At 41.7% G+C, this 21,712-nt stretch overlaps 1 protein-coding gene across 1 annotated transcript in view; it reads right to left on the bottom strand.

Moving 5' to 3' along the window:
* Positions 1-21,712, bottom strand: part of TRAPPC10 (trafficking protein particle complex subunit 10) — a 73,774-nt gene that overhangs the window by 10,279 nt on the left and 41,783 nt on the right. Inside the window, exons 8-18 of the mRNA XM_008145663.3 lie at positions 19,807-19,953; positions 19,083-19,197; positions 18,142-18,218; positions 17,033-17,124; positions 14,810-14,950; positions 14,148-14,260; positions 11,001-11,515; positions 10,095-10,236; positions 8,070-8,228; positions 7,059-7,294; positions 3,310-3,410 (exon numbers count right to left, since the gene is read on the bottom strand). Of these exons, the coding sequence (XP_008143885.2) occupies positions 3,310-3,410; positions 7,059-7,294; positions 8,070-8,228; positions 10,095-10,236; positions 11,001-11,515; positions 14,148-14,260; positions 14,810-14,950; positions 17,033-17,124; positions 18,142-18,218; positions 19,083-19,197; positions 19,807-19,953 (1,838 nt within the window). The remainder of the gene's footprint in view (positions 1-3,309; positions 3,411-7,058; positions 7,295-8,069; positions 8,229-10,094; positions 10,237-11,000; positions 11,516-14,147; positions 14,261-14,809; positions 14,951-17,032; positions 17,125-18,141; positions 18,219-19,082; positions 19,198-19,806; positions 19,954-21,712) is intronic.

Here is a 21,712-nt window from a genome sequence, read left to right as displayed (position 1 = left end):
GGGGAATCAAAAAAGTGACACAGGGAAATAAATAAGAACTAGTTGTTACTTACATTCCTACTTTTGATTTCACATGTAAAAGGGTCAGAAAATATAAATCTTTCTAAGTGAACTATTTCTAAGGAAAAATGGATTAAAGAACATTCTGATTCGGATACAGTATTACTACATGATTATAACTGAGTTCCCTAAACATGCAATGGATCTAAATGAGTTACGCAAGAAAGAAGTGATCATGAGTAATGATTACTCACTGAGAAACTAAGTACAGGGTTCACTTTAGCTTCTGTTACAGGTAAAGAGGAGTTTTGAAAAGACAGTTCTTAAAGCAACTCAGGTTCTGTTAAAAATTGTTTTGTTTTTTAAATGAAGAAGTTGAATGTTTTATTATTGAACTTGGTTTCCTGAAAGGCTGTTACTTCATTGTATAAAACAGCACCAGCAACCTCAGTATACTACAAAATTAAGTTAGTATTGTGGGTCATCTGACACTGTAACAACTAAAAAACTTTTCTCCACTGCTAGTTATTTCCAATCATTAAGTATTTTGACCCAAATCTAGAGACTAATGTAAGTAAGTTACAATATTATATAAAAGCTTATGATAACAATGCTATCCTCAAAATACAAAATTCTTATAACTAGGTTTTAACACAGATAATTTCAGGAATTATGAATATTGAACTGTAGCCTGGCCTAAAAATCATAGGGTGCTGGGAAAAGATGCATAATGTCTTTATCTGCAATCATTAAAAAGTTAGGGGTATTTTCTTCCAATAGCATTGCTGTAGTTTCTTTTTTCATGGTATTACTAAAAATTGCTATATTCTACCACTAATTTAAGACAACTATGTTAGATAAAGTTGTTTCATGCTACTTTAGGTTTTTTTTTCATCCTCAATAGATTTATGTATTTTTCATATGCTTCTTCACTCATTAGTTCTCTAGTTCTGAAGGGTTACTCGGTGTCATCTTGATCACCCAACCATTTTCATGATAAGACTAGTGGCCCGGTGCATGAAATTCGGGCACGCGCGGGGGGGTGGGGGGTGTCCCTCAGCCTGGCCTGCACCCTCTCCAATCTGGGACCCCTTAGGAGATGTCTGACTGCCAGTCTCTCGCAATCTGGGACCGCTGGCTCCTAACCACTCTGCCTCCCAGCCTGCTTGCCTCCAACTGCCCCCCCCTCCATGGCCTTCTCACCCCCAAATGCCCCCCCTTGCTGGCCTGACTGCCCCCAACTGCCCCCCCCTGCCAGCCTGATCACCCCCAACTGCACCCCACTGCCAGCCTGCTTGCCCCCAACTGCCCCCCCGCTGCTGGCCTGCTCGCCCCTTACTGCCCCCCCTGCCAGCTTGATTGCCCACAACTGCCTCCCCACCCTTGCTGGCTTGCTCACTCCCAAACCCCCCCCCCCGCCCGCTGGCCTGCTTGCCCCCAACTGGTCCCCACCTGCCGGCCTGCTTGCTCCCCACTTCCCCCACCACCAACCTGATCACCCCCAAATGCCCTCCCCTCCTGGCCTGATCGCCCTAACTGCCTCTGCCTCAGCCCTGCCACTATGGCTTTGTCTGGGCGGCGGCCACGTAGCCGGCTGGGGTGACCAAGGAAGCCAAGCCTCCCGTCTGCTTTCCAGCTGCCTTGGCTCCCTTCGTCACTGGGGCAACCAAGGAAGCCAAGCCTCCCGCCCACTCCAGCCGGCTCCATGGCTCTGGCCGACGCCACCATCTTTGTCACATCTATTTGCATATTCCCTCCTTATTGGCTGTGGGCGCCGCCATCTTTATCACGAAGCGATGGTTAATTTGCATATTACTCTTTTATTAGATAGGATTTGTTGACAAGTCCTGGATTTTCTGCAAGCACTTCATTAATCTCAGTTACTTCAGATAGAGGAGAATAGAGTTCACAAGCAGCTTTCACACTTTTCAAAGCAGCAAACTCATCTAGTTTGTTCAATTTTGTCCCGAATTCAGGCAGACTATGGTAAACATTTCCCAAAGCTTCCTATGCAAAATGGACGATTCCCACTGTTCCAATTCCATTTTCTGCTGCCATCCATTCATGTTTCTCTGTGAATTTACACACCAAGAGCACATTGGGGCTGGTGTGCAGCCTCAGGACAGTACCTGCCCTCAGGCTCCAGGGCTGTGGTGTGCATGGTGTGGCAGGTACTAAAGGCTGCAGGCCGAGGCCCATACGCTCAGAGCGCCATGTTCGCAGAAGTGCCAAAACTATTGATGTTTTTAACCATTATTATCTATAGTTCCCTCACTGTCATTTAAGAGAAAAAATAGCTATTAGAATTATGTTCCACTCTAAATAGGGTTCTGAAACCTATATGTTCATGTTGACCAATGTCACCCCAATAAATTTAATTAAAAAAAAACCTGACTACCTCACAGGTGAGCTCTAAGTATTTCACTATTTTGCTTAAAAATAAATCTTAAAAGTTCTCAAATAAATAAATAAATAAATATGATTCTGACATTTTTGTTTCCAAATTACCCAAATAAGCAATGGCTGAAGCAGAAGGGGATATTACAATGGAGGCCTGGCTCACCTAAGCCCAGTGGTCATGTGAGCATCATCACTGACTGGGGACAACAGAAACAGTCTCCTGATGCAGTGACATATGAAGCATAGGACACATCTCAAAGATTCCCGCCTTTCCAATGGCTGACTCTGAATCTGATCAAGCCTCAAGCGCAGTGGTTCTCAACTGGCAGCAATTTCCCCACACACACTCCAGCCAGGGGACATCGGGCAATGTCTGGAGACATTTTTTGGTTGTCACACTGGGAGTGGGCAGGATGGGGAGTAACGTTGGCATAAAGCGGTGAGCTGCTAACACCCTACAGTGCGCAGGACAGTGCCCAGAGCAAGGGTTATCGACCCACAGCATCAGCAGTGTTGAGGCTGAAAAGGCCTGCTCTAGAATTAGCTAGAGGTTCTGGGGAACTAGTTTAACAAACCCACGAGGATGTGACCAGGCAAACACAGAATGCAGACCTTCCAGAGGACAACTGGCCCATGTTTGTCAATGGGTCATGGGCTTGAAGAACAAGGCAAGGACGGATAAAAAGGATCTGATACTATCATGGGCACTTGGTTGGATGCCCACTCCCATAAACCAGCTGTGCAGTCCACTACTGATACAGCTGGGGAGATCTCAGTATAGACTGGGTACTGTAGTGGACAATAGCATCAGTTATGTAAGAAAACATGCTCAAGGTCACCAAGGCCAAGCTATCCATAGCAAGGGTCTCTGTGTCAAAGAGCCTGGGACAGAAGCAGGGACTCCCTTACCGTGTCCCGGCTGACAGCACAGCATGTGTGGTCCTGAAGGGCACGCTGAACGTCAGTGCGATGACAGTGGAGTAGATGGACCACGGGCACTCGATGGACACCTGAGAAACAGAGGGACACCCATTCAGATTACTCACCAATGGCACAGCACCACTACCATCCATCCAAGTCTATGGGGGCTGCCAACTTCCTACATACTTGATGGCTTTACAATTCCTTATTCAGAAGGAAAACCCCATTAAACATATGCACAAACATAGGAGAGACACAAAGCTACATACACAGTCAAGAAAAAGGACATGGGACTGGCAGAACGTCCAGGAGTCACCAGAACGGTCTCAATGGCTGCGGAGCAGAAGCCGCAGCAAGCACACAAGTCCCACCTTGCTAACCTCCCACATGTGGCCATGATGCTACATGTATTTGTTACTGTGCAGGAGGTTATGACAAAGTGCTTTTAGTCACTTATGTCCAGATGATATTACAAAATTAAATGAATTATTCAAACACTTAACCCACATGACGCTGAATGCATAGCTGAAAACCAATCAATTTGAAGGCACAGTGTGGACAAAGCTATTAATTCCTGTAAGGGCAGAAACCAGGCTTCAAGCTTCAATTTATTTCCCCCACTTAACAAATAAATATATTGAATATGGAAACTCACTCATTCAGCATGACTACATGCTCTTAATTGAAATAAACATCACCTTTGTCTCCTGAACTCTGTTATCAGGTGAGGGAAAACATTTCAGAGACTGAAAAATAAAAACATTATTCTTTAGGTGCTGACTGGTCTGATAGTCTATGCTTCTCTTTTAAATGACTGCATTTATTAGCCTTTTGTGCATATACTTTTTAAAACTTGTCAAACTAAAACAAAAAACAAAAAACTTCAACCATTGCTCTCACCCACTACCACCAATCTGTTCTCTGTATCTGCAAGGTGTTTTTGAATATTTTTTTAGATTCCACATTTAAGAGAGAAGATACACCCTTTTCTCTCTCCGATTTATTTCACTTAGCATAATACCACTGAGATCCACTTGTGTTGCTGCAAACAGCAGGATTTCATTCCTTTTTATGGCCGAATACTCCACTGTGCATGTGTATCACTTCTTTACCCATTCATCCATAAATGGTTCTAACAGTTTTTTGATCGAGTCTTTAGGATTTTCTATATATAAGATCATGTTATCTGCAAATAGTTTCTTATCTCCCTTTCCAATCTGTATGCCTTTGATTTCTTTTTCTTGACTAACTGCTCTGACTTAGACATCCAATACTGTGTTCAAAATGAGTGGTGAGAGTGGGAATCCTTGTCTTGTTCTTGATCTTAGAGAAAAAATCTTCAGCTTTTCACTACTGAATGACATTAGCTGTGGGATTGTCATATGGTCTTTATTATGCTGAGGTATGCTCCTTCAACACCAACTTTGTTGAGAGTTTTTATCATAAATGGATGCTAAATTTTGTCAAATGCTTTTTCTGCATCTATTGAGATGATCATATAATTTTGTCCATTTTGGTGATGTGTATCACACCAACTGGTTTGCGGATTTGAACCCACTTTACATCCCTGGAATAAATCCCTCTTGATCATAGAGGGATTTACGATCCTATATGGTTGTTGAATCTGGTTTGTTAACATTCTGTTGAGGAGTTTTGCACCTACCTTCATCAGGAATGTTAGCCTGTAGTTTTCTTTCCTGGGCATCTTTTCTGTTTTTGGTATCTATTAGGGTAATGCTGGCCTGGTAAAATGAGTTTGCAAGTGTTCCTTCCTCTTCTACTTTTTGAAAGAGTTTGAGAAGGATTGGCATTAATTCTTCTTTGAATGTTTGGTAGAATTCACTAGGTGAAGCCATCTTGTCCTCAACTTTTGTTGGGTGGTTTTTCATCACTCATTCAATCTCCTCACTAGTAATGAATCTGTTCAGATTTTATATTTCATATGATTCAGTCTTGAAAGGTTGTATATGTCTACAGATTTATCCATTTCTTCTAGGTTGTCCAATTTGTTGAAATATAATTGTTCACCATAGAACTTTTTGTATTTCTATAAATTTATCCATTTCTTCTAGGTTGTCCAACTTATTGGCATATAATTGTTCATCGTAGAATCCTTTGTTATTTCCATGGTATCAGCTGTAACATTTTCTCTTTAATTTCTGGTTTTATTGAGTCCTCTCTTTTTCTCTTGGTGAATCTAGCTAAAGGTTTATCAGTTTTATCTTTTCAAAAAAGAACTCTTAATTTTAGTGATTTTTTTTAGTTTTTCTCATTTATTTTTGCTCTGATTTTTATTTCCTTCCTTATACTAACTTTGGGCTTTGTCTGTTCTTTTTCTAGTTCCTTCAGGTATAAAGGTGTGTTGTTTATTTGAGACTTTCTTGGTTCTTGAGATAGGTAATTATCACTATGAACTTCCCTCTTAGAACTGCTTATGCTGCAGCCCATAAATTTTGGTATGTTACATTTCCATTTTCATTTGTCTCAAGGTATTTTTTTGGTTTCTTCTTTGACACATAGGCTGTTCAATAGCAAGTTGTTTAATCTCCACATATTTGTGAGTTTTCCAGTTTTCTTCATGTATTTTCTAGTTTCATACCATTGTGGTTGAAGAAGATGCCTGATATGATTTCAATACTCTTAAATGTAGTAAGACTTGTGATCTAACATGATCTACCTTAGTAATGTTTCGTATGCATTGGAGAAGAACATGTATACTTTTGCGTTTAGATGGAACGTTCTGCATACACGTGTTAAGTTGATCTGCTCTAATGTGTTTAAGAGCAACATTTCCTTACTGATTTTCTATTTGGATGATCTATCTATTAATGTAAGTGGGGTAGTAAGTCCCCTACTATTATTGTATTGCTATCTATTTCTCCCTTTAGGTCTGTTAATATTTGCTTTATATATTTAGGTATTCCTATGTTGGGTATATAAATGTTCTATTTTCTCCTTGTATTGATCTCTTTTATTATTATGTAATGCCCATCGTTGTCTCTTACTACAGTCTTTGTTTTAAAGTCTATTTTGTCTAAATCAGTAGAGCTCTTCAAGCTTTCTTTCGACATCTATTTGCATGGAATATTTTTTTCCATCCCTTCACTTTCAGTCCGTGTGTATCCTTATATCTAAAGTGAGTCTGTTATAGGCAGCATACAGATGGGTCTTGATTTTATTCATGCAGCCAGAAGAATACACTTCTACACCTGAGCTGGTCAGAAGCCCTCAGAACCGATATCGGTGTTACAAGACACAGACCCACCTGGAATCAACACAATGCTAGCAACACATTCTGTGAGCTGATGGACTGTGGATCTGGGACCAAAGTCATGGATCACTCCAATTACTGTCAATAAGTACCAGCACCAAAGCAGAGTTTCTTCCTTGCTAAGTTTGATGTGACACCTCAGTGGACAGAAACAAGCACACCAAGACACAGAACTCCCTCTAGCCTAGTCACTAGGACAAAGAGACTATGGGCCCAAAGTTGCCTCCCCTAAGCAAACACTATCTTTCATAATAAACTGTCCTTCCCTCTTGAGTTGGGATAGGAAAGTTAGAGCTGTTTGTCTTTGTCTTTCCAAGATGTACCCATTATCAAAGGAGGGGTGATTCACAGATATAAGTGCTAAACCCAAGAGTGCGTGGCATCAGGAACTGGAAATCTGCCACTTCAACCGAAGTCATCCCTTATGCACTGGCTCTCAGAACCAGCAGGACATGACCCTCCTTACTTTGTGGTCCGTGGTAGCCATGCAGTGGCCGGCTTTCTGTGTGTCCTTAGACTTCCTCTGGGCCTCTGTCATCCCCAGCATGGTGCTCTCCCCCTCCCCTCCAGCTGCTGGAGCTGAAGGTAAAGACAGAACTTCCAGTTCAAATTCGATCATGTGGTATGCAGGCGCTGCAGGCAGACTGATGCTTGTGACCTTGTCAGACGACTGAACCCGGAGGGATGCGTCAGAAGCCTTTTCTAGGAAAGATAGAAAAAGTCACTTCAAACACAATCCTTCTGTTTCCTTGTTCCTTTTCCTTCTAGCAGGTGATGGGCCCAGCAGTGAAGTTCCAGCCCAACTCCTGCTGCTCCTATACACATAAAAGCACAGAAAGGATCAAGGTGGGACCGAAGAGGCAGGAAAATCAGGAACAAAGCCCCCTAAGACAGAGTCACACTGCATGAAAGCCAGCTGGTCCCAGGCCAGAGAGCTGTCATTGTGCTCAGTCTGAATACAGAAGAGCTTTGAGCATGTCCCTGCACAACGTGCTCCCACTCGGTCGCACTGCCAGACCAACTCCCTCCCAGAAAGGGAGCAGCGTCCTTCCCTCCATAACTCACAGCTGAGGACCGGGGAGACAGACTGTTCTAGGGCCTCTGACCACGCACTGCCTAAAAAGGCCGGTTTACTTTTGCTTTTTGGTGAGGAAAGCGGGGAGAGTTCTAGGAGGCTAGAGGCCTACAGGGCGTCACTATCAAGCACAGGCCCATGCTGCATCCGAAGTCCGAGCAGGGTCAGCACCGCCTGGCAGTGAGCACGTGCAGGGCTCTGTTTATCCTTCTGATATGTGATGCCCCATCGAGGGGCAGGGTCACCGCCCACCCACAGGCAGGAAGCTGCCAGGAAAGAGCTGTAGACAGAAGCAGGCCTCCGGTGCTAACCGAGGATGAAAGGGATGACAGCTCCTTACATCCTCATGATGCATTGCAAACAATGCTGAGTGTCCACCTTTGCTAGGTGACCACCCCTTACCTCTCGTGTTAGAATAGATCACAGCTTTGTTCTCTGCGTGACACAGGATGAGCATGGCTTCCACATTGCTGAGTTGGAGGCTGTCCCCATTTTTCACTGTATAATGGCCGGTAGTGACAGTGAACTTGACCTTCTGAGGAATACCAGCTAAAAGGCTATCTAAAGGGAAAAAGACTGCACTTAGCATCACTCTCAACCAAAAATAGCAATGGAGGAACTAGTATGAGGCTAAAATACACTTTAAAAAAAAATAAAAACAAAACAACAAAAAAAGCACTGTTTTTTCTACTAGAAAAGATTTGTTCACTTCAGATACTCCTCATATTCACTGTTTCCATCCCTCCACTCTCACTTTTAATCTCAATTACACGGACCGCAGGGTTGAAGGGCCCTTGCTGAGAATAAGAGAAGCTTTGAGCCTGAGGGGTCTCATCACCACGCTGGCTTAGAGTTAGGGATCACAGTGGCAACCATCTCTATGAGGGGCTCAAATTTTATCTGCCAATAAGTTAGTAAGAGACAACCAGATAATGACACTAAAGAACAGATTCATGAGACCTGGTCTGTTACTCAGTTGGGTAGAGCGCCAAAGTTGAGGGTTTGATTTTTGGTCAGGGTACAAATAAGAATCAACCAATGAATGCTTAATAAGTAGAACAACAAACCAATATTTATCTCTCTCTCTCAAATCAATAAATTTTTTTTTAAAAAAAGAACAGACTGATAAAATTGCATGTGCTATTGCGATTCAGAATTCTCTGGCTGTTTCAGATTAGGGCTTCAAGATCTTGGGCTTAAAAACAACTTAGTTAAAGGCATGGCTATTGGTTTCTCTTAACATAAAAATGAGCTAAGGTTTCTGAGAATCCCACTCCAGGGAAGGCGGAAGGAAGACGGCAAGAGATAAGAAACATGGAAGAGAAAGAAACAGACAAGACAGAGGGGTGGGAAGACATGGGGCAAGAGGAGTGAGGGGCCGCAGCATGGAGGCCTGAGCACAGCTGGCTGGTCTCACGGGGCACATTCCAGGCTCTGCCAGCAACAAAGCTTAGCCTTTTTCACAAAAGGTTCTCTGTAGAATCCTTTGAGAGACTGCTGTGGTCAGCATCTGAGGGCCTTTCCTGATGGCCATGGGAGAAGTTTAAAAACACAAAAATAAAAAGTATGAGGAGATTCAATAGAAAAACAATGCTTTTTTTTTTCAAATGGAAGAAACAAGCCAATAAATACATTGTTTCAACCTAAACAAGTAAGACATCTTGTTTTACTGTTTTAATTGATGTGTGGTTTTAAATCATTTGTTTACACCAATTCTTTCTAATTTTAGAACTTAACAAAGAGGACAGCAGCTTTAAATTTCTCAAATACTATGTTAGGAGATCAAGTTTAATCAACACTTTCAAAGGAAAATACTTTTTTTTTTTTAAATATATTTTATTGATTTTTTACAGAGAGGAAGAGAGAGGGATAGAGAGTTAGAAACATCGATCAGCTGCCTCCTGCACACCCCCCACTGGGGATGTGCCCGCAACCAAGGTACATGCCCTTGACCGGAATCGAACCTGGAACCCTTGAGTCCGCAGGCCGACGCTCTATCCACTGAGCCAAACCGGTTTTGGCCAAAGGAAAATACTTTTGATCAGAGTATGGAATGTAACTAAATCTGGCATTTAGCCTTTGTAATGAAACTCTAAGCAAGAAATTATATTTACTTATTAAGTTCTCTGTAGTAGACATTAACTGATAGCTCATTTTTCTCTCTCTTTTTTTTTTTTTACGTTTGGATATACCATGCTTATTAAACATGAAAGTTAGCATTTACAGAACGCAAATATTCGATGAACAGAAAAGTCACAGCCAGGCAAGATTTCCTTGATGCTACCGCAAACGTCTCTTACAGAGGAATCCAGCTACAACGTGCTGCAAGTCGGCTGGTGCAGAAAGCCCTGCTTTCACAGACTCCTTTGAAAAGGAGTGAAGTACAAGCCTGAACCCCACAATCCCAGCTTTGTGCAGCCCACTCACCGGCCAGCGGCTCCACGTGCAGCTGCGGCTCCTGGGAGTACACGTCGTACTGAGCCAGCGGGTAGAGGTGCGGAAGTACGAAGCACACCGGGCCCGCTGAGGCGCACAGCTGCCGCAGTGTGTACGTTCCAGGCTCCTTGGCCTAGGGTCAAATCAAGCATTTGGAAAGTCGTCACCCACTTTCCCAATTGCGAGCACCCGAAGAGCAGGAGGTACCATTATCCCTGAATTGATCGTTCTTTTACCCTCTTTACCCTACTGCTCTGTGCTCACGTGTCTACAGGCAGGCTGTGCAAAGGGCCCTAAAAACTTCTATTGATGTCTTTCTGAGTAACTGGGGTTTCAACTTGACTTCTAATAATGAATTTTCAATTTAATAAACTTTACCTGTGGCATTCTCTTCTGAATGCATGAGATGTAAAACCTGCTCTCAGACTAGACTAAATCACATGACAAATAGCTGTCCTTCCCAGAGGCCACACCCCTGATTAGAAGGGATTACAAGACACACTGCATTGGAGAAAGACTGTCAGAGTGAATCATAAGCAACTGCTTTGACAGCCATGCGTCACAAAAGGAAAAAAAACTTTAACATCAAGGATGCTACCTTCTTTGAAATCTCATTTTAACAAATGAGGGTATATTTTAAAACAAAGGCAAAAAATCTAAGTCCAGTGAGAACACAACTATGTTAAGAACTTCATTCAAAAGTTATTAACTGCCTTCAAACTGTATAAGTATAAAAAATATTTTAACTGTCAGTCTATTTTTCTTTAAGGATAAAACATTACCAAGGTTAAAAGAACAGAGGCCTCCACTTGATTCCCACCACACTTCAGATAATTCTTGCAGACCAGCGCCCCCTGCTGACCACCTATGAAGTTACCTCCCCAACTCAACACATACCTGTGTCCTGAAGGTTATGGTATTGGCCCCTGGTTCCAGAGTCACACTGCAGCACTTCAGCACAGGGGCCCCGTCATCCAGAGCCACCCCTGAGGGCGTGTCCAGAGCAGTGCTGCTTTCCTGCCGTCTCAGGAGCATGTGAACATTTTTGCATATAATCCCTGTGGTGTTCAAGGAGTTATCGGAAGGGCTCCTCTCAAACATCTCATACAACTCCAGAGCTGGTAAACTGTTTTGGGACGCAGGGAAAGGCGAGGTCTCCACTGGAAAGTTAATAATCCCATTGGACGTCTTGTGCTTGGTAAGCCACTCAGCAGTCTTCCGATAACTGTTTTTCTCAATGCTGAAGTGGACGCTGATGGCGATCTGGTCCATGTGGACAGGGACGGGCATCTGACTGTATACAGTTATCTCCACGGATAAAACACCACCCACGTGTACCACAGCGTTGGAGGGAGTAAAACGGAGATCTCTCAGGTGTGCAAAGGAATGCATAGGGAGGACGACTTTGTGACCTGCAAATACAAAGCACCATATTTTCTTCCCAAGTCCCACTTCTAGAAGATGCAGAGGCAGCAGGACCTCGTTTACCATTGGGCCAACTGGAGTGTCTCAACATGAGAAGCAAGAAGTAGTGAAGTTCAAATGAGACAGTTTAAAACTACCCAACCTCATACCATCTTCACACACCGAAGAATTACTTTGTCAAAAGCAGAACATAATCAAATGCCTAGATAACGCCTGGAAATCATAAAACCTGAAGAATTATGGTTTCTAAGTTCTGTTTTGATAAACCAAAGAGAAATACAGGTCAACTCCTCAATTTCAAAACATTTTGAATGGGAGGAGGAAGGGAATGGGGAGGGGGAGGGAAACATTGATGTGAGAAACATTGATCAGCTGCCGCTGGCACGTCCCCTACTAAGGGATCAAGCCTGAAACCTGGGCATGTGCCCTGACCAGGAATCGAAACAGCTCCCTTTTGGTGCATGGGATGATGCTCAATCAACTGAGCACACTGGCCAGGGCCAAAACAACGTTTTTAAATAGTCCAATTAATTCCTAGAGCTGTTTCAAGGAATTCCACCACTTTCCACCTCTATAACAAAATTCCCAAATGAAGATGTCCACCCATCCCTGTATATCAGGAAACAAACCCAGGTGTTTGCCGGCCTATGACGTCAGCCCATTGAGCAAGGAGCCCTGCCTCCTGAACTGCAGAGGGGCAGTGCAGCCCAGCCCCACAGTCACTAACCAAGAGGAACCCACTGCTTTCTCTGACGACCTTTCTACAAGCACATGGTTAGTCTAGAAAATCCACAGGGCTGCCGGACTGAGCAGTGGTATTTATTAAACACTAATCAACAAAAGAACTTGCTGATGGTGATGCTATAAAATCACAAAAAAATAGCGGATGATCACGGAATAGCCTATTCACACAGAGATACCAAAGAACGTTGGCAGGAAAGACATAACTGCATAGTCTCACATATATGTCACACACAGCAGACGTGGCACAAGGCTCTACCAATAGCTAGTTTGGGCACATTAAAGAACCTAAACAAACCAACTAGTCAAGGCCATGTTGCTCCTGAGAAACCCATCCGAACAGCTCAATGTGAGTGAAACACGCAAGCAGTCAATGATCATGTGGACCTGAAAACAAAACCTATGAAATACTGGCTTTCAAGTAGCTAGTAACTGCTATGGACTGAACTGTGTTCCCTTCACAGTCTAAAGTTGAAGTCCCAAACACCCCCCTCTCCTTGCCATGTAAGGATAAGTCAGGAGGAGATGCCTCATCAGAAACAAACCCTGGTGGCATCTTGGTCTCAGGTTCCAAACTCCTGCTGCTTAAACATCCAGTCCATGGCATTTTGTGATGGCCATCAGAGCTGACCAAGACAGTACTATTTCAGCCCTGGCTGTTTGGCTCAGTGGTTGGAGTGTCGGCCCACAGACCAAAGGGTCATGGGTTCGATTCCCAGTTAAGGGCATGTGCCTCAATTGCAGATTCAATCCGCGGCCCTGGTCAGTGTGAAAAGCAACCAGTCAATGTGTCTCTCTTGCATCAATGTTTGGGTGAGGATTAAAAAAAAAAAAAGACAGTACTATTTTAAATAAGTACTCTTCCTGATAAACAAAACCCCAGGAGCTAAGTGTTACAATAAATTTAATCCTACCACACAAGGTTAGCTATAAAATATATTGGCCAAAAGGTTTAGCTTGAATCTTAGCCTTTCGGAACAACCTTCTGTTGGACACACTCATGAGGAAACACTGAACAAATTCCAGAAGGTGGGACAGTCCATGATGTCTGGCTCGATGTCTAAAAGTCAGTGTCTTACACACAACCAATAAAGGAATACACATAATGTGGCCATCCATACAATGGAATACTATTAGCCATAAAAAAAGAATGAAATACTGACACATTACAACATGGATGAATCTTGAAAACATTATGCTGAATGAAAAAAGCCAGTCACAAAAAAAACACATATTATATGATTCCATTCACATGAAATATCCAGAATAGTATCTAGAGACAGAAAGCGGATTGTGGTGATGTACACATATCTCTGAATACTGGTATACTAAAAGGTGTTGAATTGTACACTACAAAACAGTAAATTTTATGGTATGTAAAACCTATCTCAAAATAGCTGAGACGTTAAAAAATTTTGATCAATGTCTTGAAAAAAAAAAAGATGGGAAAAGTTAAAAGAGAATTCAGATACAACAATCAAATGTAATATATGATCCCTGATTAGACTCTACTAAAAATAATGTATAAAAACAATGAGGAGATTTGAATTTGAGCTGCTGAGTACCAGGAAATTAGAACCCTGTCAATTTGGGCACAGTTAGGGGGCTGCCCTTGTTCTCCAAGACGCATGCTACACTGTTTCAGGGTGAAGTGTTACATGTTCAGGGGGAAGTGTTATACTTGGTCTGAGGTTGCTTTGAAGTTCAGCAAAAAGAAAACAGTAAAAAGAAATATATAGATACATGTTTGCTACACGGCGAAGTGTTACTAGTTGTTGAATCTAGGTGGTTAGTATACATTACACATTGTATACTCTTTTTACTTTTCTATAACAATTGAAAATGTTCACAATAAAAAGCTTTAACAATTAGCCTTACCTGGGCTATCTGTCTGTTCACTGGCAAAGTTGAGTATCTCTTGGCAGAAGTATTTCCGTTCCTCTTCATTTAAGTGATGATCGCTGGCTAAAAGGCTACTGGTCTGAAGGTAGCTGGGATGGAGAGTCAAGGGCCTGCACAGAGGACCTTATACCAAGGGGTGCTGCATGCAGATGGCTTCTCCAGGCCCCAGAGCTTTCAAAGTGCAGTTTAACAGGTATTCCCCCACCACCCCTTTTTTTTTTAAATTATTAGGAACTCAGCCCAGCTCAGTGGTTGAGCAGACTCATGAACCAAAAGGTCACAGGTTCAATTCCCAGTCAGGGCACATACCTGGGTTGTTGGCTCAATCCCCAGTAGGGGGTGTGTAAGAGGCAGCCTATCGATGTTTCTCATCAAAATTTCTATCATTCTGTCCCTCTCCCTTCCTCTCTCTCTAAAAATCAATAAAAACGTATTTTTTAAAAAAGTATTAGGAACTCAGAAAGAGGTCAAATGTGAGGACTAGGCATTTAACTTACATTTAACATGGTACCTATGTACAGGTTGGCTTTTTCTCTCCTAATTACTAGGTGTTTATTAAACACTCAATTGTAGACATCGTTGCTGTTTAAACAAAAACAATTTTCCTATTTCGTGAAAATGCTACACTTAAAGGATACTTCTCAATCTGTCCAAGGTGTTTTTGACATTCGGCCAGCTGCTTCCTTGTGTGTGTAATAGGCAGTGCCCAGCCCTCAGCCAGGTAATTCTTCAGTGCTCCTTGAAGATAGGTTTCTGCCTTCTGTGGAGACTTTTTCTTCCTTGCAAATCAACAAACAGAAGCTTTCATTATGGTTCATGATAACCAACAAACTTAGACATAATTTTCATGGCTTGCTCTCCGCCCTTTCCAGCCCTCCACAATGACCTTTGTACCCTCTTAGACGGTCCTCCTCTGAGATGTGCCCTGGTCTGAGGAAGAGCACAGGGTCAGGAATACATCACTGGGCCCGAAAATGGGCTCATGGCGATGAGGATCCCACACCATTTGCCCAGCATCATATACTAGTCGAAGAACTTTTATAGTCGAATCTCAGAAGAAAGTGAGGGCACTATTCACTATCTCAAGCTGACATATAAGAATACCAAGGTAAGAGGAGGTGAAGGTACACAGCTAGTTAGGGAGGAAGCTGCAAAATCAGGGCTTGGTGCCACCTACCTACTGAAGATAGGAAATATAGAAGCAGTCTATATGGCCCAACCAAGAGGGGAGCTTGGGCAAATAGCACTGAGCAGGTTTCCAAGATTTACAGAGAATTATGAAGAATTTAATAGCAACACTTATCACTCAAGAGAGGATCTTCCCAATTTAAACCTTCAAGATGTTCCGAATAAAACAAAATTGAAAGCACAATTAGCAAGAGCTTGCCAAAGCCTCCATGACAACATGGGTCCCCTGGCCCTCACCAAAGGGCTGGGACCACCAAACTCCGGGACAAAGGCTAAGGCTAAATAGGCATCCTTGGAAGACACCCCGTTTTTACTGCCCTACTCTTGAAACAATGACATTTCTCAAATTATCAAATCAAATAAAATGTAAACCTATCAAAGTATGTGTTAGTTTTCCTACACTTTTATGGTCCTCTTCCATCCACCCCTTTTTATTTTATTTTTCCCCACCCCTTTTTAAAGAGATCCAAACCTTCAATACTTCTTCAGTTACTATCTCTAGCCAAAGATTCTTACATTCTAGAGTTGGAAGTCTACAGACCATCATTCAGCCCCCAGAGATGGAGGCCAGTGGCCACCCAGCTAGTATGTGGCCAAGGTGAAACCAGGACCCAACTGTCGGATTAGCCACTGTAGCTCCCAGCCTCAGAGCAGACTAATGTCAGGTGGGCACCACTCACAGCATCTGCAGACACGGCTCCTTTGCTCCTCTATAACTTACTCCTGAAATGCACTAGATGGAGGCTCAAGAGAGCCAAGCCAGCCCTGATTGTTGCTAATCAGTTGTGTGACTGGCTAGCTGCTCTAAGCAAAGCTGGAAAACTTAAGTTCACTTAGATGACCTATGAATCCCTTCTGCAGCCACTCAAATCAGTTGAAATAAACTATTCTTCCGTGTTTCACCTAATGAAAGTACTACAGATTTCAAGATATCATTTCAAACACACATTTCTTTTGAGAAAACTTAAATACCTTTTCCCTTATAATGTATATTTCTTTCCAATGCTTTCAAATAGCAATGACACTGCCAGCCGGGATTTCTCCTTCGTGGCAGGCCAGTTTTATCAAACACATGAGAAATATGCTGTCTTGAGTTTTTCTGTGAAATCTGAGTCTAAAGCTGGAGCAAGACTTGGAATACTCCCTGCATGTGTACACATCACTCAGTGATGGTCATCCTCTCTCCCGACATAATACATGCAGTTACTTTACATCACTGGCCTCCAGGCTTTCAAACTCCTAGGAGGCATTTGACATAAACCAGAGAAAATGCTATAGAACAAAATATTTAAGAATCTACACCCCAACTTAGTAAACACTGGGTGTACAATCTTAAATATTTCCTCATAATTCTTTAACTGAATAAATGTAATTATAATACTATATCTTATATATAATACTTACATATATACAATGTTATATATACTACATAAGATCATTATGTTAATTTAATTAAATAAAAGGAATGCAAAGATCAATTATCAGCTATTAAGAATAACAAGCTGAAAACCTCTCCAGTTTTCAGAAGAAATTGAAAAAAATGATGATGATTGGTTAACAGATTTTAATCTTTCATTCTATAAATATGTGTACACTTCACATTAACTCCATACATAACAAATCTTCTCTTACTACAGGTGTGAAATATCTGAAATTCAAAGAAAATCAATTACATGTAAAATTCTGCCAGATCCTTTCCAACAAATTTAGCAGATCGAATCCTCCCAATACTTGTATACATTTCAATGGTAGCGTGGGATAGATCCTGTGGGAAAATAAAACAACACATAATGTTGTACTTTAATTTTAATGCTGGAGACATCCCACATTTATTTACCCAAAGCTGAAGCAAAAGAGTTATTAAATAATACTAACATTATTTTTATTTTGCATCTACTTTTGTATTGAGATTTTATATAATGTGATTTATTTATTATTATTTTTCAAAATATATTTTTATTGATTTCAGAGAGGAAGGGAGAGAGAGAAAGAGATAGAAACATCAATGATGAGAGAGAATCACTGATTGGCTGTCTCTTACATGCCCCCTACTGGGGATGGAGCTGGCAACTAGGGCATGTGCCCTTGATTGGAATCGAACCTGGACCTTTCAGTCCGCTGGCCAACCTGCTCTATCCACTGAGCCAAACCAGCTAGGACATATAATGTGATTTATACAAGATCATTAACTTGTACATAAAATTAAGCAGTATAATAAAAGAAATATAAACTCAGCAGGCATATAATATTTAGCTTGTCAAAGTACTTTCTGTATATGGGTAACATTTCTAGTGTTTTTTTCACTCTTTGGGTAACAGGGACAAACTATTAGAAGCCACTGTCTAATACTCTTGAGTTAACCGTGACTCAGGTATGCAGTTGACTCACCCAGCTTCTACTTATACTGCTTTGTAAGGTTCCAAATTTAAATCCTTTAAAAACAAGCACAATAGCTCTGTTCAAGTCCAAATGATTCCTCTGTCCATGGAAAACCATTCACTATCCTCTTTTATATATTCTATTCTACTGAATTAGCAATGACATTTTAAACCAACTTATAAATATCTGAAATTAAGTTTATGCCTAAGTATGGCCCCATGAACAACAGCTATTCCAGGTTTTACCCACAACTCCCTAGGACACCAAAGAAACTGAAAAGGCCAACAAGAAGGAAGTCCCAAATTCCAGCTCATTCCCAATTCACAAGGTCACAGAGCAGCAAGTCTTCTAGAGCTGGGTTTTCTGCCACAGGTAGACAGGGAACAAGATATAATATACTTACTAAGTAGTGTTTTTCAAAAGCTTCTACTGATGACAATGCTTCTTTGAGTTTCTTATAAGGACTCTGAGCTGTGTTGGCTTAAACAAAAAAGAAATAAGAGTCCTTATTCATCTTCGCTATTTCGGGACATAGGAGTTTACATTGCCCCTTGCCTGCCGTAGGCAGAAGACTTCATCTGACACTTGTAGAAACTACAAGCATAGCCGTGCAGACTGAAACTACATAATTACCTATATTCTTGTCCAATTAATAAATGCATGAAACAGTCTAAACCCTTCATATAATTTTTTTAAAAATCTTTGAGATTAGAATTTTTAAAAGTACATATTACAAATCCTCCAATGAATTACCTACTGCCAAATGATCTGAGGTGGTCTCTGGGTGAGACAGTGCAATATTATACATTTTCTCTTGTAAATGTATTCAATTTAGTAGGAGTCCTTTCAGTTCTTGGATAACAGGGACGAAATATTACAAGTTTGTCCCTGTTATGCTAAATCATACTCATCACTATACTTGTACCCACAGGAACTAGTAATGCTCCTTTCGAAGTGCTTTTATTACCTAGGAGTAACTTACTGGCCATAAAAGCATTTGTCTGGCCGTATTGTTAGAACACTAGCAATTTATTTAGTAATTCCCAGGGAAATTGGTGCATTTAAATGTCACATGGGTTGTAAAGTCATAATCAGCTCATGTAAGCCTGTGAGAAGCTCACACACAGTTTTGAGAAATCTTCCAACAATTTCTTAAACAAGTTCTAACATTTCTTTATGTTATTAAAAGGTAAAATATCCTACATATATCTGGTCAGCTATTAATGAGTGCAATTTCCCAAATGGTAATTATATTGTTAAAATTTGAGTTACATGTGCCAAGTTACAACCTACATTTTATTATTTTCCACTGCGCTACGTGCACAAGTGCATCTCAGAAAGTACCTGTTTCAGGTCGCTCAGCTCCCAAACCTGCCAAGAGATCAACTGTCCTATTGAGGTCTTCTGAGTTAGGTCCTTTTTCTGACACAAGTCCACACAGGTAGCCCAAGGATTTTAGCTGTTGAGATAAACCCACAATTTCAATTAGTTTGCCACAAGAGTCAGCAGAGAATTTATAAATTTAAATATAAAAATTAAAACTCAACTAAATTTTAGAAAAAAATCAGCTTTCCATCTAAATGATTCTTATCTGAATATAAAGATATACTTATTGGGATCATTTCACCCTCCTACCTTCAACAAGTAATTCTCAGAGTGGCTCTGAAGTTGGTAATTCTCAGCTTACGCCATGCACCTGTTACACTCTCACAAGTTTTCAAGGCCTCCCGCTCAATCTGCATCCCTGTGACCCCACTCCAGCAGGCCCTTGTGCTGCACACACGGGACCACGCTGCATTTCTCACGTTTCACACTTCATCCTTCTTTGTAGACCCCCTGCCTCCCGAAATTGCTGGCAGAGAACCACACCTTCAGCACAAGCATAACAAGTGTTTAATCTGTGCTGAATAAAGTGGTGTGAGCAGAAACTATTTAATCCAGACACGCCCTAAAGTAATTAGAACCCATGTAGTGACTGAGGGAACACTTCTTCAAACAGCTTAGCCCATCCACCCCTGAGAGGCCTAGCTCACAGACAATGCCCACGTCTGCATTCAGGGGCAGCTACCTTTTCTGTGGCATAGCTCCATAAACCCACAGTGTGGGCAATGTTCGAGTCTATCTGCGCCCGATCACAGCAGCCTTCTATCCTCTGCAACACCTCCAGACAGCTCAGAAACACCCAGCAGTCCAGCGCGCCGGGCGGGACGGAGACCTGGGGGTACAAGAGAGGGCATGTGAGGAGGCACATGAGGAGGGCACTCAGGGAAAGCACGCAAACCCACACGTTCTAGTCTGCCCCTTCAAGCAGCTACCCAATCTGTCACCTGCCAAACTACAGGAAAGAAAAAGGAGACAATAACAATAATTATATCAGTTCACGTCCAAAGAGAAAGAAGTGATCTATGTCCAAATACATGATTTGGTTCTATATTTCAGATGCTGATGAGTGATTTGGCAGGAATATACCTTTCACTCATTGAGTTTTTAAAGCTTATGAAGAAAAGAATCCTATAAGAAGGCCTGGTCATATCTGGGTTCGAAGAGCACATATTACAAAAAAAGGAAGCTAAGATCTCAGATGACCACTGGGTCACATTTTAGAAAGGTCATATTCAATACTAGAAATCTAAATATTAAGTAAATATTAGATGATATTTAGGAATTATTGTTAATTTTTTTTAAAAATACATTTTATTGATTTTTTACAGAGAGGAAGGGAGAGAGATAGAGAGTTAGAAACATCGATGAGAGAGAAAAATTTCGATCAGCTGCCTCTTGCACACCCCCTACTGGGGATGTGCCCGCAACCAAGGTACATGCCCTTGACCGGAATCGAACCTGGGACCTTTCAGTCCACAGGCTGACGCTCTATCCACTGAGCCAAACCGGTTTCGGCTACTGTTAATTTTTTTAGGTGATCATGTTTCTAAAAAAAAAACCCTCCTATTGATTAGATACACACTGAAATATTTATACACAAACAAGACATGATATCTAGGACTTGCTGAAAAAATAACTCAGGAGAAAGTTGACAGGGACTTAGATGACATAAAAATTGACCACCCGCCCAGTTAGCATGGCTCAGTGGTTGAACACTGATCCATGAACCAAGAGGTCACGGTTCGATTCCCGGTCAGGGCACATGCCTGGGTTGCTGGCTCAATCCCCAGTAGATGGCGTGCAGGAGGCAACAATCCATGTTTTTCTCGTGGATGTTTCTCTCTCTCTGCCTCTCTCCCTTCCTCTCTCTAAAATCAATAAAGATATATTAAAAAAATAAAACTAGACAAAAAATTGACCACGTTCTGGTTGGGGACTGTTGTAGCTATTATCCTCTCTACTTCTATATATAGTTGAGCTGTTCCATTAAAAAATAAAACAAATGTGATATTATACTAAAATATTTAATGTATATGATCAACTCTAAAAGGTACTTTTTTCACGTTTTAGCATCTCTGAAATTGGAAAGTGTCTCACAACCAATGGCATCTTGACACTCACAGTTGGCAGTGCTGACTGCTTTCTTGGCAGCACTAAATTATGGGGTATCTCACAATTGGCACCCCAGTTCTAGTGAGATGGTCATTGGTACCATTCAAAATGGGAATCTAGCACTGACTGGGTGGCTCAATTGGTTGGATCATCATCTCACACACCAAAAGGTTGCAGGTTCAATTCCCAGTCAGAGAACATACCTAGGTTGTGGGTTCGATCCCCGGTTGGGGCATGTATGGGAGACAACCAACCAATGTTTCTCTCTCTCTCCCCCTTCCTGTCTCTCTAAAGTCAATGAAAAAAACATATCCTCGGGTGAGGATTAAAAAAAAAAAAGGAACCTAGAAAGTAATTATCTGTCAGCTGAAGAGGGAAGGGCTGCACAATGCTGATGAAACTGACTTATGTAAGGGCTCCTTCAGCATCCCCTGAGCACAACTAAAAGACGGAAGTAGAGAGGGCCACTAAACGTTCCT

The sequence above is a fragment of the Eptesicus fuscus genome, chromosome 3, assembly GCF_027574615.1.
Source record: "Eptesicus fuscus isolate TK198812 chromosome 3, DD_ASM_mEF_20220401, whole genome shotgun sequence".
NCBI lineage: Eukaryota > Metazoa > Chordata > Mammalia > Chiroptera > Vespertilionidae > Eptesicus > Eptesicus fuscus.
This window is presented reverse-complemented; position numbering and strand designations above follow the sequence as displayed.